At 36.6% G+C, this 19,394-nt stretch overlaps 1 protein-coding gene and 1 long non-coding RNA gene across 3 annotated transcripts in view; both read left to right on the plus strand.

Annotated features, from left to right (window-relative positions):
• The window catches only part of LOC141582299 (uncharacterized), a 91,539-nt gene extending 79,540 nt beyond the window's left edge, over positions 1 to 11,999 (plus strand). Inside the window, exons 8-9 of the mRNA XM_074390172.1 lie at positions 10,327 to 10,486; positions 11,619 to 11,999. Of these exons, the coding sequence (XP_074246273.1) occupies positions 10,327 to 10,486; positions 11,619 to 11,999 (541 nt within the window). The remainder of the gene's footprint in view (positions 1 to 10,326; positions 10,487 to 11,618) is intronic.
• LOC141582279 (uncharacterized) overlaps positions 1 to 19,394 on the plus strand; it is a 267,838-nt gene that overhangs the window by 165,234 nt on the left and 83,210 nt on the right. The window lies entirely within an intron of this gene.

The raw sequence follows: 19,394 nt of genomic DNA on the forward strand, positions 1-19,394 counted from the left end.
AAAAAAAAAAAAAAAAAAAATTAACTGAGCGTGGTGGCATGGTCCTGTAGTCCCAGCTACCTGGGAGGATGAGGCAGGAGAATTGCTTGAACCCAGGACACAGAGGTTGCAGTGAGTTGAGATTGCACCACTGCACTCCAGTCTGGTGCCTGGCAACAGAGCGAGACTCTACCTCAGAAGGAAAAAAAAAGAGAGAGAAGGACATTGCCAATGTGGCCCTGACCTTTGATAAATGTTATTATTGCTTGATACCAACCTGGACTATCCTTATTGTTCAAACCAATGGGATAGATGATTTGCTGAGGTTTGGGAGCTTCTGCCCCCTGGAGCGTCCCGGATCTCCCAAAATTTGGTTCAGAGGTAAGGTTGATTTTGCTTTACAGCTCCTTTTGTGAAGTTTTTCTCATTTCCGGTAAGGAAGACAAGTTGTTCTGCTTCCATGATGGTGGAGAGCAGGCACTTCCTTTCTTGAGTCTCAGCTTGCTTCTGACAGGAAAGGTGAGTGTGAATTTTTTCCTGTTTCTAAGATGGTAGAGAACAGTCATCAGCCTGAGCCTTATTTCCAAGTAAGTGGCTAAATTAGAGATTTGTCTTAAAATTTTTCCTTAATGACGAAAAGTTAAGATTACCAACCACTTAGTTTTAATTTCTCCTTAACATTAAGACACTCAGTAATCATATTTATTGTGCATTTTTTAATTTTACTTAACTTTTTTTATTTATTTATGTTTGAGATTTTATTTCACTTTTCTTTCATCAAGTATGACCATATTTTTCTGACTTGGTCAAATCCAAGGGAATGTTCCAAATTTTGGGAAGCAAGTCATCTGAATTGGCTAAAACTCTTGTAGCTGCCAAGTATGTATTTTCTAGTTTGTAGAAATTTCTTCTTTTTTTTTTTTTAACCTAAGAGTTTCTGTGAACATTAGGCCATCTTTTATCAGCCAAGGCCAGACTGAAGGAGTAGTGGTGACCTTCCAATCCTAAGATTCTGCCCTGTTCCCTACAGCATCCTGAGTTTGGTTCCTAAATCTAATTCTTTCTGGTTTGATATTTGTTACTTTTTAAATATCAGCAGTTTTTCCCAGCTATGATGTGGTAGTAAGAGATTCAAAAGCATTTTCTTTAAGAGCTTTATAATTAAAAGCATATTTCTTTTATTATTATTATCATCAACCCATGATCTACCTTAGGTATTTCTCCTAATGCTATCCCTCCCCTAGGCCCATCCGTAACAGGCCCAGGTGTGTGATATTTTCCTCCCTGTGTCCATGTACTCTCATTGTTCAACTCCCACTTCTGAGTAAGAACACGTGGCATTTGGTTTTCCGTTCTTGTGTCAGTTTGCTGAGAATGATGGTTTCTAGTTTCATCCATGTCCCTGAGAAGAACATGAACTCATTCTTTTTCATGGCTGTGGGTGTATATGTGTGACATTTTCCTTATCCAGTTTATTATTGATGGGCATCTGGGTTGGTTCCAAGTTTTTGCTGTTGTGAACAGTGCTGCAGTAAACATATGTGTGCATATGTCTTTGTGGTAGAATGATTTATAATCCTGTGGGTATATACCCAGTAGTGGGATTGCTGGGTCCAATGGCATTTCTATTTCTAGATCGTTGAGGAATCACCACACTGTCTTCCACAATGTTTGAACTAATTTACACTCCCACCAACAGTGTAAAAGATTTCCTACATCTCTACATCCTCTCCAGCATCTGTTGTTTTCTGACTTTTTTAATTATTGTTTTTCTGAAATGACAAGTGATGATGAGCTTTTCATCATATATTTGTTAGCTTCATAAATGTCTTCTTTCCAGGAGTGTCTGTTTATAGTCTTTGCCTACTTTTTGATGGAGTTGGTTTTTTCTTGTAAATTTAAGTTCTTTGTAGATTCTGTATATTAGTCCTTTGTCAGATGGATAGATTGCAAAAATGTTCTCCCATTCTGTGGGTTGCCCATTCACTCCGATGATAGTTGTGTTTTGTTTCATTTTAGTTTTCTGTGCAGAAGCTTTTTAGTTTAGTTTAATTCTGTGCAGAAGCATTTGTCAATTTTGACATTTATTGCCATTGCTTTTGGTGTTTTAGTCATAAAGTCTTTGCCCATGCCTATGTTCTGAATGGTATTGCTGAGGTTTTTTTCTAGGGTTTTTATAATTTTAGGTCTTCACTTTTAGTCTTTTACCCATCTTGTGTTAATTTTTGTATAAGGTGTAAGTAAGGGGTCCAGTTTCAGTTTTCTGTACATGGCTACCCAGTTTTCCCAACACCTTTTATTAAATAGGTAATCCATTCCCGATGGTATTTTTGGTCTAGTTTGTCAAAGTTCAGATGGTTGTAGATGTGTGGCATTATTTTTGAGGGCTCTGTCCCATTCCATTGCTCTATATATCTGTGTTGGTTCCAGTACCATGCTGTTTTGGTTACTTTAGGCTGGTAGTATAGTTTGAAGTCAGGTAGCATGATGTCTCCAGTGTTGTTCTTTTTGATTTGCTATGCGGGCTCTTTTTTCATCCCATATGAAATTAAAGGTAGTTTTTGGCAATTCTGTGAAGAAATTGTAAATGGTAGCTTGATAGGAATAGCATTGAATCTATAAATTAGTTTGAACCATGGGGCCATTTTTATAATATAGATTTTTTGCATCCATGAGCATGGATTTTTAAAATGTGTTTGTGATGTCTCATATTTCTTTGAGCAAAGGTCTCCTTTAAGAAGAACTTTGAGTACGGACCCAGGAAGGACAAGGCAGCTGTCTTGGTTCTCCGTGAGTCCATGCTTAACATTGAACTTATATTCCTTTAAATATCAGTTGTTTCTCCAATTTAAGTTCATAGTAGTTGTAACTGATGGGTTGTCATAGGTAACTTGACTTACACCATGGAGTTCATTCAAACTGCATATATAAACAGTTTCAGTATTGGCTGATTTAGAATGACAGTCTGACAAAATGTTTTCTTGGTATTCAATTAAGTTTTCTTCTACTTGGGTAGGAGTTTAAAAAACAAGTAAGACTTTTCATTAAAATTCCAGGAAATCTTACACAGTCCTTAAAGTATTTGGGATAATTTGACAAAGGATGTGATTCTAAACTTTCCAGAAATCTGTATTCAAGAGCTCTTTTTCGTGGTCTTTCCATTATTTAAGGAACCTCCTAAAAGACAGCATATTCTAGGACATTTTGTGCTTGTGAAGTTTTCAGAAACTGCATCAGTATTAAGCAGTTAAGTGTGGAAATGATGTTAAATAGTTATAGTTACATGATTGACAAGAAAGTTTGTTCATTTCTGTGGTCTACAATTTATCATGGAAACAATATAATGGATAGCACATATTTTGGCATATTAGAATTTTAGGAATTTCATACAATTTTCAAACATATATTAACATTTCCTAGAATACAATCCGAAGAAAGTCAAATATTTCTTATTTTGACAGTGCTCCTCATGTAACAACATGTCAAATAATTCCATATACTTCTCTTTTGGATTTTTCAGTGCCCTCTTGTGCATTCCAAATTAAGAAGTCAAAAAGACTTAATTTTGAAGATAAAATTGGATTTGGGGAAGTGTATCAAATATATTAATATTGATATAAATATACTAAAGGCCTAAAATATTTGATATAAAATGGAATGCCAGGTCACAGTAAGTCATTCATTTAGCCAAAATGGTAACTCAAAAAATGTTTAAAGGCAAAAGCCTTTACTCATTGATAGAAGACTCAGCTTTTCAAGCAATGTGTGTCTTTCCCTTCTTTTTCCTGTAATTTGAGGAGAGACAGAAATATTTTTTATTCTTTAATATTATGTTAAAATCATATTCAAGAAAGAAAGCCAAATTTCACTCTTGCATTAGTGTACTGTTAATGTCAACTCAAATTTTTAATAAAACCTTAAAGATGAATTCATCCAGTCTTCATCAGTTTGACTATAAGTTGAAATTCTTATAAGCTTTTGATAACATTTTATAAATTTGTATTAAAGCAAAATTAGTACTCTAAGAAAACCCTGTTGTGTTTTTATTCCAATGTTCAATTTATGGAAAAACTGAACAATACTCCTTTAAATTTAGCCAGTGTGTTCACACGGTGTTTCTTTTACAAGATGACTAGTTCACAAACCTTCCACAACTTGCTCAAACCTTTAGCTTCATTCTATTTAAGTCAAAACAATTTTTAACCTTCTGAATGAAGCAAAAATTTACATTCTAATGCCTTATAATGTTTTACTGAAAGCACATTTCACTTTTTCCACAAAGCTTCCATGTAAAACTTTTTTCAGTAGTCTCAATTATATGTTACAATGTTAGCTCTTAGCAATTTTTTTTTTTTTTTTTTTTTTTTTGGTGAAACACCTGTCAGGTAAGTTATTTTAATTTTGTACTAGGTATGGAGCCTAGGACACCAGACACAAGTGCATATAAAGTCTGACTTTTTCAAGCATAGCCAGGGAGCACGGCTAACTCCACATGTTCTCAGACCTTACCTAGAATCTAGTGACTCCAAAGCAGGTAAGTTGAACAAATTTTAAAAGTCAAAAAAAGCAGTTTATTACTTTAAACCATTTTACAAACCTAATATCTGACCTGCCTAATTTAGAGCTAATGTCTTTATTTTACCAATAAACTTTAAAACTGTCTTTATTTCTCAAATATTACTAAAGTCATGTGAAGTAAAAGGTATTAGAGTTTTTATTTTTCTGAAAAAAATAATTTGATTTAAGCATTCATTATTTTAAAGGCAATTAGAGAGTTTTTTTATTTATAAACATCACCCACAACACCTAAAAATACACAAAATAGATCCAGTAGTTGTTGCTCTTACTGTCCCCACCTGATGTCCATTTATCACTGTTGCTGACAGTGATAAATGTGTGGAATAGTTGGGGCTGACAAACATTTCACTGTGATATTCTTTTTTAGGTCAAATGAAATTTAAAGAAAATTTTATTGAAACTAAAACAAGCAGTGTTTTCAAATTTTTGCAATAAATGATAAGCAAACAGAAGTACGAGTTACTATATTGTTAAGAGGAGGCAACAAGAAGTACATGCCTATTTCTAATTGACCAGGCACAGACCACAAGAGGCAACATGGACAAGTGTTTGAGTAGTGACTTCTTAAAAGAAACTTTTCCCTGAAAGCCACCTGGAGGGCACTGCTACTCAGAGGAAAAGAGCTTGTGAGGAGTGGACTATTGTGTGGGTAGAGGTTGAGCAGAGAAGTCACAAATAACACATAAAATTATTACAGTGTGAAAATATCTGGAAAATGACAATGACTATTAATTCTCTCTTAGATTTCTTAGATTGCTGTACTTCTTATAGACACTTTTTTTTTTTTTTTTTTTTTTTTTTTTTTTTTTTTTTGAGATGGAGTCTCGCTCTGTCACCCAGGCTGGAGTGCAGTGGCAGGATCTCGGCTCACTGCCTCTGCCTTTCAAGTTGAAGCAGTTCTCCAGCCACTGCTTCCCAAGTAGCTGGGGCTGCAGTCATGCACCACCACATTCAGCTAATTTTTTTGTATTTTTAGTAGAGACTGGGTTTCACCATGTTGGTCATGTTGGTCTTGAATTCCTGATCTGAAATAATCCACCCGCCTCGGCCTCCCAGTGTGCTGGAATTACAGGCATGAGCCATCATGCCCACCCTGAATACTTCTTCAGTATTATGTAGTAACACTGTGTGCATGTGTGTGTGTTGTGTATCTGTAAACATTAGAACTCATGGGTTAGTCTAGATAAAAATTGAGAACTTATATATCCTTCCCTCCATCGACTCTGTCACCCAAAAGAATCAGTTTACATTTTTGGGGAGAAGAAGAAACTTGGGTTTAGAGGCATGTTTCTTTTTAAATCTGGCGATTTTAGCATGATAATTATTTGACTTTTGGTATGCTACTCAACTTCTTTATATCTTACTATTCTCACAATAAGAAAAGGATAAATAATACCGTTGTAGAGTGTGTTTCAGAATTAAATAAGGTAATGTTTTTGGAGTTCCTGGCACTCGATATGTGACCAATAAAAAGTAGCTATTGCTATCAATTTTATCATTAATCATTATCTTTATTATTATCATTATTTATTAAGTAACCACTATGAAGCAGGAGTTATAAGAGATATGAGAAAATAATAATGAATTATTTTCTTATATTAAGTTGTTCAGGCAGAAACCTCTGTTTTCTAACTAATAACTGATAATAGATCTGAACTACAGAGTTCTTATGGATGACTCCCTTATAAGTAATGTTGAGTTTAGACTGCTATTTATATACAAAAATTTTAGAACAAATGCTGACAGGTGGTGATGTGTCCAGAATCAGCAGTCTTCTATTACTAGCTGTCAGCTTCACAAATTGACACCTTCACTAATTTGATCTATGCCCATAACCTTTTCCCCTTTAGTCCACAGAACAGTCTAAATGTTTGAACAAAGATTTCACACCAACCACTCAGTTTACAAGTGAACAAAGATATATTTTTTTTCTTTTTTTTTTTTAAATTTTTTTAATTTTTTTTTTAATTGCATTTTAGGTTTTGGGGTACATGTGATGAACATGCAAGATTGTTGCATAGGTACAAACTTGGCAGTGTGGTTTGCTGCCTTCCGTCCCCTCACCTGTATCTGTCATTTCTCCCCATGCTATCTCTTCCCACCTCCCCACCCCCCCGCCCCTCCCCCATTTCCCCCCAAAGGACCCCAGTGTGTATTTATCATACTTTGAATGAGAATACTTCTTATATTATGGAATTTTTTAAATGTTCTGTGCCTGGGGCCCGAGCAACGATTTCTAAATACCATTTGGCTTCTCAGTTCCATTGCAATGACATACTGTAAGCAGTTTTAAAATTTAATTAACTATACTTAGCTTCTTAGAAGGCATTTGTTTTCTGCTTTTATAATAACCTATCTGTTATGAAGCATGCCTTGTAGTTATCAAATGGCATCAACTCCCATAGTTAGTTCATTGGCACTCTCTGTCTGACTGCACAAAGCAATGTAAGAAATAAGAAGCCAAAGCAGAACACTAGAAAAAGCCAAAATATTATTACTCTAAAGGTTTCTCACCACAACTCTCAGGATGGAACATAATTAGATACAATAATAATAATAATATAAAGTTATAAATCCTTACATTCTCCAATTAGCTAATCAACTTAGAAGTTAATATGCACTATTTCCTTTCTTTTTGCAACTATAACAACACATCAGGAATAGGTAACTTTAACTAGATTAGTTTAACAAAAAAGAATGAGAGAAGAACCAATAGGTACAATAAGAAATGACAATGATGAAAATGCCACCAATCTCATAGAAATAAAAAAAGATCCTTAGGAACTATTATGAACACCTCTATGCAGACAAATTTTAAAAAATCTAGAGAAAATAGATAAATTTCTGGAAACATACAACATCCCAACATTGAATCAGGAAGAAAGTGAAAACTTGAAAAAGACAGTGACAAATTTTAAAATTGAATCAGTAATAGAAAAACTGCCAACTAAAAAAGTCCTGGACTCGATGGATTCACAGCTGGATTCTACCAGATGTTCAAGGAAAAACTGATATTAATCATATGGAAACTATTCCAAAAAAAATGAGAAAGAGGGATTCCTCTCTAACTCATTCTAAGAAGCCAGCATCTACCTGATACCAAAATCTGGTAGAGATAAAACAAAATAGTAAATCTTCAGGTCAATATCCCTAAAAAACATAGCGGCAAAAACTCTCAAGGAAATATGAGCAAACTAAAGCCAGTAACATGTTAAAATGCTAATTTGTCATGATCATGTGGGCTTTATTCCCAGAATGTAAGGCTGGCTTGGCATATGCAAATCAATAAATGTCATTCACCACATAAACAGAATTAAAGGCAAAACCATATAACAGTCTCAATAGACACAGAAAAACTAGATAAAATCCAACATTACTTACTGATAAAATCCTTAACAGACATGGTATCAAACGGCCATACCTCAAAACAGTAAGAGCCACCTATGACAAACCCCCAGGCAGCATCATACTGAACAGGCAAACAATGAGCCATTTTCCTTGAGGCCTGAAGCAATGCAAGAGTGTCCACTCTCACCACTCCTATTCAGCATAGTACTGAATGTCCTGGCCAGAGCAGTTGGTCAAGATAAATAAATAAAAGTCATCCAAACAGGAAGAACACAAGTCAAACTATCTCTCTTCGCTGTGATATGATTCTATATCTATAAAATTCTAAAGACTCTGCCAAAAGGTTCCTTGAAATATCAAATGATTTTAATAATATTTCAAGATACAAAATCAAGGCATAGAAATTAGTAACGTTTCTGTACATCAATAACATGCAAGCTGAGAGTCAAATAAAAAATACAGCAGTCACAAATAAAATGAAATACCCAAGAATGTGGCTAACCAAGGAGGTGAAAGAGCTCTTGAAGGAGAACTACAATACAATCTTCAGATTCAATGTTATTTCTTATTAACCTACCAACATAATTTCTCACCTAATTACAAAAAATATTCTAAAACTCATATGGAAGCAGAAAAGAGCCAGAATGGCCCAAAGAATCCTAAGCTAGAAGAGCAAAGCCGGAGGCATCATACTGCCCCACTTGAACATATACTACAAGGCCGAAGTGACCCAAACAGCATGGTGGTGACACAAAAACAAACATGTAGACCAAAGGGACCAAATAGAGTACCCAGAAATAAAGCCACACACCTACAACCACCTGATCCAACCAATGGAGAAAAGACTCTCTGTTTAATAAATGATGCCGAAATAACTGGCTAGCCATAGGGAGAAGAAAGAAACTGGATACTCACATTTTACCATGTGCGGTAATTAACTCAAGATGGATTAAAGATCTCTAACTATAAAAATCTTAGAAGAAAATCTGGGAAATACTCTTTCTGACATTGTCCTTGGCAAAGAACTCTTGGCAAATTCCCTCAAAGCAATTGAAATTTAAAAAATTAACAAGTAAGTAGTACCTAATTAAAGAACTTCTGCACAGCAAAAGACACCTGTCAACAAGTAAACAGATAATCCACACAATGAGAGAAGATACTCACAAATTATGCATCTGATAAAGGTCTGAGACCCAGAATCTGTAAGGAATTTAAATCAATAAGCAAACAAACAACAAGAACAAAGAGAAAAACAAAACAAAACAAACCCAATTCTATCAAAAAATGGACAAGGGATATGAACAGACACATCTCAAGATAAGTTATCTTTAAAATACTATGTTATGTATTTATCATAAACATTTATATTTGAATATCATATTCTCATTATTTGCTCTATTATATACTATTTAATTGTATGTAATATACATTATGTGGTGTGTGTGTACATGTACGTATATATATTACATATTCTGTATTGTCAACCTATGAAGTAGGGAAGGTAGGTGTTGTGTCTTGTTTATAAGTGAAGAAATAATAAAAAGGGAAATGACTTTTCTAAGGCTAGAAACTGTTGATCTAGGACTCAGTTATCACTGTAACTAGTTTAATATGTTTTTTCCTATTATCTTGCAATTACTTAAGAAATTCTAACTAATTTAATCCTTCCTGAAAGAATACACAAATGAAAACTGTTACTTTAATGTAGATTTCTACAGAGCTCTCATACCTCAAACCTCACATCAGTCCTGTGAGGTAGATTATTGTCACTTTCCCCAGTTAGAGATGAGTAAAACATAGAGATTAAAGCAGCATTCAAAGTTAGGCTAACCACCTCCTCATATGTGTTGAAATCACTATCTATGAGCTGTGTGATCTTTTTCAAGTTACTTTATTACTCTGAGGCCTATTTTATTATTTGTAAAATTAATGAAGTAATAATACATAAGTTAACAGATGTCCATAGTAATTGAATATGTTTAATGTGCTTAGAAAATTATCCGGAACACAATTAGTTGTTTTAATAAAGATTTATTTTCCTGGCTTTTAAGTCAGTATCTCTCATGTATTCATTAATAGTAAACAGTAAAATAATATATGCATTTTTTCAAAAAATCAAAGGTATGTCAACTAACCTTATCTAGTCCTTTAGAGTAGCCTGTGCCCTGGAGGAAATATCATGTCAACTCTGAATTCTGTCTATAATGAGTCCAGTTTTCAATACATAAAACTGACATAAATTAAGCCTGACACAGTTAAAATTAAAAACCAATGTGAGGCAACATTATATTGTAACTATCAACTTCTCTACTAACTAAGGAGATGTTTTAAATAATATGTTTACTGTTAATAAATACATTTGGGGTCTAAACCCGGGAGGATGTGGGGTTTCCAGTTCCAGAACTGAGCACCCGGTTGCAGAATCATCCCAGCGGACACTCTCCGCTCCCAGAAGCTGCAGCAGCCGGTGGGTTTGGAGCATCAGAGCCCCGGGCGTCCAGGGATGAGGACCACGTGTCGGGGACTTTTCCCCCGGCGCCGGCAGTCAGGGTTCTTGGCTCTTTGCATCCTCCCAGGAACCGTAGGTTCACCCGTGCCCGCCCTGTCCCAGGCCGAGGGGCCCGGACTGGGCCCTTTCCTCGTGAGCCCTGGGCCTCGGCACCTCGATGTCTTCCTCCCAAAGGGCGCCCTTCACTGCCGCTGTCTCTTAGTCTACCTGACTCCATTTCAGTAACAGTTCATCACACTTTCCAATTTTAGCAGGTATCGTAGGAAAGGCTGTGTCTCAGGGCACTTGGCTGTTTGAAAATATGAGCACACCATATTTCCCTTTATTTCTCATATTTATTTCATGAAGGCCAAGCCGTGCCTTCAGGAGGCCGAGTGTGAAACCCTGGAAGACTGGGGCGGCCCGCTCAGACTCAGCTTGCACCTCTCTGCCTCGTCGGTCTTCTGATGCTTCTTGAAGTGCAGTTTTACTTTACCTTTTACAATGCTGAAATGTCTTACATTTGCTTTCTGTGATTTTCCTGTTCAGTAGGGTTATGGAGTGTGCATTTCAACCTAAGAGGGACAAACAGGTAAAGAAGGTTTTCACTGAAAGTGTCTGGATGGATTTTCAGGTTCACCTCGCAGAAGACCGCCAACAGGCAGAGTCTCTTTTTGCTTGAAGATGTTAAAATCACTCTCTCTCAATCTCTTTCTCTATCTCTTTCTTTCTCTCTCTTCTCTCCTCTCTTTCTCCCCACATCCAAAATAAACTTAGCTACTCGGGAGGCTGAGGCAGGAGAAGTACTTGAACCCAGGAGGCAGAAGTCGCAGTGAGCCCAGATCGTGCCACTGCACTCCAGCCTGGGCGACAGAGTGAGAGTGTCTCAATGCCAGATATAGAGACGGGGAGGAAGGCAGCAAATCACACTGCCACGTGTGTACCTATGCAACAATCTTGCACATTCGTCACGCGTACCCCAAAACCTAAAATGCAATAAAAATAAATAAATAAATAAATAAGATAAAAAAAACAACAACAGCAACAACAAAAGTTTGGAGAAGAAGGTGCCATTTTTCCTAGTCGCTTTTCTCACTGCAATGGTGACCGCATTTCCTTCACACCTGCAGTCCAAGAGCTTCCACCCGGGGGAATGTGCAGACCTCTTGGTCAGTGATGCCAGGCCACAGTGCCGGTCTCCTTCTGCTTTTGGCCTGCAATGCAGTCAGGGGCAAGACTGGACCTCACCAGATACTGGTCGGATGTTACCCTCCCCAGAGACTGGAGGGCCGCGCTCCCAGAGGCCTACTTCATAACAGCCTTCAGTCAGGCAATGCCGTGGCATTCCACCCCTCTGCCGCCCCATTTCCATATTCTGTCTCCTCCCTTGCCCACTCTGAGAGGATTTACCACCTTTCTGGACCCTTTGGAGTCCCACGTGGACAAGACAAAAGGGGTATTGCCTTTTCCTGCAGGGGCGGGAAGAGCAGTCACAGCGGGGGAAACTGGACTCACCGCGCTCACCCCCACATACTGGTGCCCTGCTGGGTCCGGCAAACTCAAACAAGCACTCTCTGAAGCTTCTCTGGAAAGGGAAGGACTGTGAGGTTTCTGATGCGGCAAGAGGAGCCAAAGGGAGAGGACCCAGGCCTTCCCCTGGCTCTAGAGAAGGAACCCAGAAGAGGGGCAGATCCAAAGGAAAAACGCAAAGGCGACCCTGCCCCACGACCTGAGCCGGCTAAGGGTCGCACGTTACATTGCGTTGATCAGAACAGTTGTTTGCTCATATTAAGAAATCCTGGAAGAGGCATTGTGTAAGCAATCTGAGCGTTTTATTCATGAATGGGTATTGGATGTCACCAATGCTTTTCTTCCGTAAGCGGTGTAATCATGTTCCTTTCCTTTTTAGTTTGTTAAATGTTGGACAACACTGATGAATTTTGGAATGTTGAACCAAACGTGCACACTTGGAGTAAATTGTGCTTTGTGATGGTGAAAAAAAAAACAACAACAACAAATACTTTATTTGTTAGAATTTAGGAAGAACTGATTTTTAAAAGGTAAAATTCATACATTTATTTATCTTTGCATAAAAAGACACACCCAAACTTAGATATTAGAAACAGTACTTTATCATTATGTCTCATACTTCCGTGGTTTACCAGGCTTAGCAGGCTGATTCTATCTTGGAGTCCTTTATGCACTGCAGTTATATGGTAGTTAGGTCTGGAATCACCTAAAGCCTACTTAACTCACATGTCTTGTTTCAATTGGGATGTCTGGAAGTATTGAGGGCTAATTGATCATCTTCCGGCTCTCACTCTTGCTGTGTGTGTGTGTGTGTGTGGGTGTGCGCGCGCGTGTCAGTGTGTCTGTGTATCTCTTCATGTAGTGTATCCCCGTGGCTATTTGAGCTTACTCATAACAGGGTGATCAGGGTAGGCTGGGCTACATACATAGCAGGTGACTGGTGACGTCCCTTAAGGCAAGCTTTCCAAAAAAAGAAATGAAAAAAGCTGCCAGTATCTTAAACTCTGGAATCGAAAACAGATATGTAATCATCTAATTGAGATCAGTGGGAGAAAGATCAAAGGGTTTGGGGCCATCTGTAATCTGGCATAGCCATCTAAAAACATGTATTTCCTAGACTTTCTATCATTTCTGTGCATGTATATTTTATATTAATAAAATAGTCTAAACAGTAGGTTACTTAATAATAGAGAAAATATTTTCCAAATATTTAGCATATAATGATTCTCTAGTATTTTGTTAATGTATATTTAAGAACTATCTCTTTGTTACTAATGTTGCACATTCTAATTGTCTATCGTTCCTCACTCTTTGAATCAACAGCATAGTGAACATTCTTTTAGTTTAAACATTTAAAAATTTCAAAGTAATTTTCATAAGAACTATCCTAAGAATCAAAATTACCGACTCGAATTCAATAACCATGCAAGTCTTTTAAAGCAACCATGCAAGTCTTTTAATGTGTGAAAAGAAATGTTTAAATGTGAATATTAAATCATAAATTCCAGAAGACATATTTTTCCTATCTAAATCAAAGGATTTCAGTAAAACCATCTCACTGACACTGCAAAGAAAATTTTTCAGAACACCTTCATAGAACACTTTGCAGAGACAGAATATTTAACATGTCCACAATCAAGCAATGTTAATGCTCAGAATCTTTTACCATTTTATGTTATGTCAGGACTTATGCAATGGTTATAATAATAAAATAACTGAAGAAGAAATCCAAGGTATTTTAGGTAGAATATTTCCATATTTCAAACAAGAAAATTCTGGACAATAAAAAATAAATATACAAAGATTCTCTACAGAAGAATATGAGTTGAGATGTACACATACAAAAGTAATCAATAAATTATTAAATTCATAGTTCTGAAGAAGGCCAGAATGAGCAAAAGTGGAGCTGGAGAATTCCATTCTGCAAACATCCTAGCTCCTCATTGTGAGTGCACACTCCTACCCCAAATTAGAGTCATATGAAGACATAATAGTAGCTATAATTAAAAGTGATAATCAGTTTACTTTTGGTCAATCTTTTAGGACATTGTTATATCCCTCAAAGTCATCTTCTGAAGAGAATGGCATGAGAATATTTTGAGGAATTTTGAGAAATTAGATTTAGCTTTCTAACTTTGGAAACTGCAATAACTGATATATTTCAGTTATTTGAATATATAAACTGAAAATCTTGACTACATCAAGAGACATACTGGTTGTACCAAATGGGCACTTGAGCCTCAATCTACAGAGACCAGCCTTTATATCATTATTTATCTCACATGTGGGGCAATTCCACAAGCACTAGCAAAGAATGCCAGGTCATAAGTTTTTAAGTGTCACTTTTAGGTGTGTGTGTGTGTGTGTGTGTGTGTGTGTCTTTACGTATGCATTAAAAGTTCAAAGTAGAGCTATTTCTAGTCTAATAGAAAGCATAAAGTTATGCATAAATGCTTATATAAAATACTTATCAAGCCATATTTGCTTATATTGTGAGTTCTATCTTTCTTAACTGGTATCTCATATTTTTATAAATATTTTAATTAAAAGAACCAATCCACATCTTGATAAAGAAAGGAATCATTAACAGATTTTACAAGAAATAGCCTAATTATTTACAGGCTAACTTATGACATAGAGAATGGGTTGGGTAACAAGATTTATAGAATGATACAGATCTGAGATTATTTCTATTTAGATTTGCAATTTTTTACTTGTGAGAAATTTAGTTAATTATCTACAAAAAAGAAAAGATATGGCATCTTTTACACTGAATATAACTTTTCCATGTAAAATATTATTAAAATTAGGCTGGTCACAGTGGCTCATGTGTGTAATCCCAGAACTCTGGGAAGCTGAGGCAGGGGATCACATGAGGTCAAGAGTTCAAGACCAGCCTGGACAACATCATGAAGCACTGTACTTACTAAAAAAATACAAAAGTAACCAGGTGTTGTGGTGGGCACCTGTAATTCCAGCTACTTGAAAGGCTGAGGCAGGAGAATTGCCTGAACCTGGGAGGTGAAGGTTGCACTGAACTGAGATCACGCCATTATACTCCAGCCTGGGCTACAAGAGCAAAACTTCACCTCAAAGAAAGGAAAGTATTAAAATTAATTAACACTAAATACATTTCTCAAAAGTCTTGTTTTTTACTTTGTTTTTAATTTTGATTCTTTCACGTTCTGCATTAAGTTATTCAAAGTCAATAATCAAGAAAGGCCAGAATGGAATGCTAAACTTCAGTAAGTAGCAATTTTTAATGTTATTTTGTAGATTGTCTTGCAGAGACTAGACACTGTAGTTCTTTTGTACTTTTGTCTAATTATTAGTTTCCTAATTAGGATTAAATAAAACAAATAGTAGCCAGAGATATTTTTTTCAGTGTTCACTTGACACAGATTTAAAGTTCCTTTAATCATACAATGACTTTGTTGGTTTTTTAAGGATTCATTACATAAAACTTAAGACAACTGAATCCTGCAGACAAAACAACTAATGAGTAACTTGAAAAACATTTCCATTGGCTGGATTAATCTGTATTACTTAGAATCAAGTCAGTTCTTTGTTCGTGTGGATATTGAAAATAATAAAGCAACATTCAAATTCATATTTTATTTAGTTTTAAGTAATGCCTAATTTTATCTTGACACTAACCCTCTGGCAAAATGAGCCATTTGAATATGCAAAACAAAATCAAACAACAAATAAATAAATAATAGATAAAGTTAAAAGTATGTTGAAACTTCCAGCTTTAGACTTCAAGCCATTTTAATTCATTTATGGATTAACAATAAAAGGGAAAACACTGAATAAGATTCTTCATCTTTTGTAGTAAGGCAAATATATTTAAAAAACATGTCATCCATGCATTAGCAACTGGAAAAGAGAATAGATTGTTTTTCCTATTTCATCCACCAAAATATTTTGGTATAAAATATATATTGAATTTCTAAAATAAAAATTTGAAAGTAGACTTAAAACATAATTTTACCTGGTTGAGGGTATGTGAACTCTTTCAAGATAACTTGGGAATAAAATTTTCAATACTTAATTATTTATCCAGATAAAACCAACCAGCATTTTAAACAATTTATTTCTGTACACTGAGTTTTTTTCCCTTGGCAGTGTGGGTAATAACAGATGCTTATATTTACACATTTGAAAAAACACTTTTTAGCCTTACATCTTTAATAAGTAGATGAAGCAATACGAAGTGTTAATATCATGCCATGCACCAAACCAACTTCTGTGACATAACTCCACTCCAGCCCTCCATTTACAATGTATTTGAGGTTTTAAAATCTCAGTTTATTCACATGTAAGTGGATTTCTGTGAGAATGAAATGAAATAATAAGGGTGTAATATCAGTCAAACCAAATGGCACATACAAGCCTCATATAATAAGTTTTCAGTAAATGTTGCTTTAAAAAAAAAAAAAAATAGGGGCCGGGCGCGGTGGCTCAAGCCTGTAATCCCAGCACTTTGGGAGGCCGAGGCGGGTGGATCACGAGGTCGAGAGATCGAGACCATCCTGGTCAACATGGTGAAACGCCGTCTCTACTAAAAATACAAAAAATTAGCTGGGCATGGTGGCACGTGCCTGTAATCCCAGCTACTCAGGAGGCTGAGGCAGGAGAATTGCCTGAACCCAGGAGGCGGAGGTTGCGGTGAGCCGAGATCGCGCCATTGCACTCCAGCCTGGGTAACAAGAGCGAAACTCCGTCTCAAAAAAAAAAAAAAAAAAATATATATATATATATATTTCTCTATTGTAACTCATTTAGTCAACATATGAGAAAAATAAATATCACAACTTCATCCACCACTCCAAAAATGATTATATTCATAGTCAACTCTGTCTCTATTTTCTCTATTCTTAGGTAAGGTCATAACACCAAATAGCTACCTTTACTTCTAGAGTAATTGATCAAATAAGTAATGCCCATTGAAATCATAAAACATGAAAGGAACATAGATACAAATAAGGTAAACATGCTTTAGAATTTGTATTATAATTTGTATTAGTGTTAGGTTAACACTAGCTCCTGTAACAGTTAACACCAAAATATCAAGAGATTAATATAATTTTATTTCTTTTTTATGAAATTCTAATGGGTGGTGGGAAGAGGTTTGTGCTCTGCTTGATATGTCATTCTTTATGGATTCCTTGACTCATCAGATGAAGACTGTGCTTCTTCTTTAAGTTTGTTTTTCAGTATCTCCCTGAGAGTCATCCTCAATTCACCAGCAAGGAAAAACTACAAAGACAGTAAAGAGTATGAGATGTGTCAAGTTGTGTTATAATGGACCTGAAAAAGGCTTACATCACTTATCTCCATATGTCAGTGGCCAAGGCTTACTCTTTTGGTCGTAACTAATTGCAAGGGATACTGGTGTAACCGAATTCTGGGGAGCAGGGGAAGCTCAGGTACCAATGTTCTTTTCCAGACCCTTGGTACCTAACTCACCCAAGAATGGGAGAGGGGACCACGCTGGGCACGGTGAGTGATTAAGTAAATATTGGACCCGAAAGAGTTTTGCAGAAGGTGATTTATTTAGGCAGATAAATAGAAAAAGGAGAAAGAGAAAGAGCTTCCACGAGGTCATGGAAGGGGATCCAGATATGGAGTCCAAAGAGGTGTTAAAGAAGGCGACGTTTAACCAGGGAGGAATTCCTGCCCTCTTTAAGTTTTCTGGGCCTATGAAGAAAGTTCCTTTAAACTTCACTGGAGTGATTGCTTTTTGATTTTTCCTGTGTATGCCAAAGTTTAAACAAAGACCTTCAGTCCCCGGATGGAGACGTGGGGGCAATAATGGCACCAGGAAGTCATATGGAACCAAAAGAGAGCCTGCATAGCCAAGTCAATTCTAAGCAAAAAGAACAAAGCAGGAGGCATCACACTACCAGACTTCAAACTCTACTAAAAGGCTACAGTAATCAAAACAGCATGGTGCTGGTACCAAAACAGAGATGTAGACCAATGGAACAGAACAGAAGCCTCGAAGGAAACACAACATATCTACAACTATCCGATATTTGACAACCTGAAAAAAAAAAAACAAGCAATGGGGAAAGGATTCCCTGTTTAATAAGTGGGGTTGGGAAAACTGGCTAGCCATGTGCAGAAAGCAGAAACTGGACCCCTTCCTGACACCCTACACTAAAATTAACTCCGGATGAATTAAAGACTTAAACATAAGACCTAACACCATAAAAACCCCAGAAGAAAATCTAGGCAAAACCATTCAGGACATAGGCGTAGGCAAGGACTTCATGACCAAAACACCAAAAGCATTGTCAACAAAAGCCAAAATAGACAAATAGGACCTAATCAAACTCCACAGCTTCTGCATGGCAAAAGAAACAGTCGCTAGAGTGAATTGGCAACCAACAGAATGGGAAAAAATTTTGCAGTCTACCCATCTGACAAGGGGCTGATATCCAGAATTTGCAAAGAACTAAAACAGATCTACAAGAATAAAACAAGCCCATTCAAAAGTGGGTGAAGGATATGAACAGACACTTTACAAAAGAAGACATACAGGAGGCCAACAAATATATGAAAAAATGCTCATCATCACTGGTCATTAGAGAAATGCAAATCAAAACTACATTGAGATACCATCTCATGCTAGTTCGAATGGCTATCATTAAAAAATCTGGAGACAACAGAAGCTGGAGAGGATGTGGAGAAATAGGAACACTTTTACACTGTTGGTGGGAGTGTAAATTAGTTCAGCCATTGTGGAAGACAGTGTGGTGATTCCTCAATGACCTAAAAATAGAAATCCCATTTGACTCTGAAATCCCATTACTGGGTATATATCCAAAGGATTATAAATCGTCCTACTATAAGGGCACGTGCACACGAATGTTCATTGCAGCACTGTTTACAATAGCAAAGACCTGGAACCAACCCAAATGCCCATTGATGATAGACTGGACAGGGAAAATGTGGTACATATACACCATGGAATATTATGCAGCCATAAAAAATTATGAGTTCGTGTCCTTTGTAGGGACATGGATGAACCTGGAAACCATCATTCTCAGCAAACTGACACAAGAGCAGAAAATCAAACACCACATGTTCTCACTCATAGGCGGGTGTTGAACAATGAGGACACATGGACACGGGGAGGGGAGCACTACACACTGGGGTCTGTTGGGGGGAAATGGGGGAGAGACGAGGGGTGGGGAGGTGGAGAGAGATAGAAATTACAGATATAGTTGAGGGGGAGGAAGGCAGCAAATCACACTGCCATGTGTGTAGCTATGCAACAATCTTGCATGTTCTTCACATGTACCCCAAAACCTAAAATGCAATAAAAAAATTTAAAAAAAAAGAAAGAAAGAAACTACCCCCACATTTCAGCCCCAGGAAAAGAATACATTCCCTCACTAGGACCAAAAGGAAACTTGTTTCTGGACCTCCTAATTTACCTGTTCCTAAAAAAGTCATAATT

This window comes from Saimiri boliviensis, chromosome 19 (assembly GCF_048565385.1).
Source record: "Saimiri boliviensis isolate mSaiBol1 chromosome 19, mSaiBol1.pri, whole genome shotgun sequence".
Lineage (NCBI taxonomy): Eukaryota > Metazoa > Chordata > Mammalia > Primates > Cebidae > Saimiri > Saimiri boliviensis.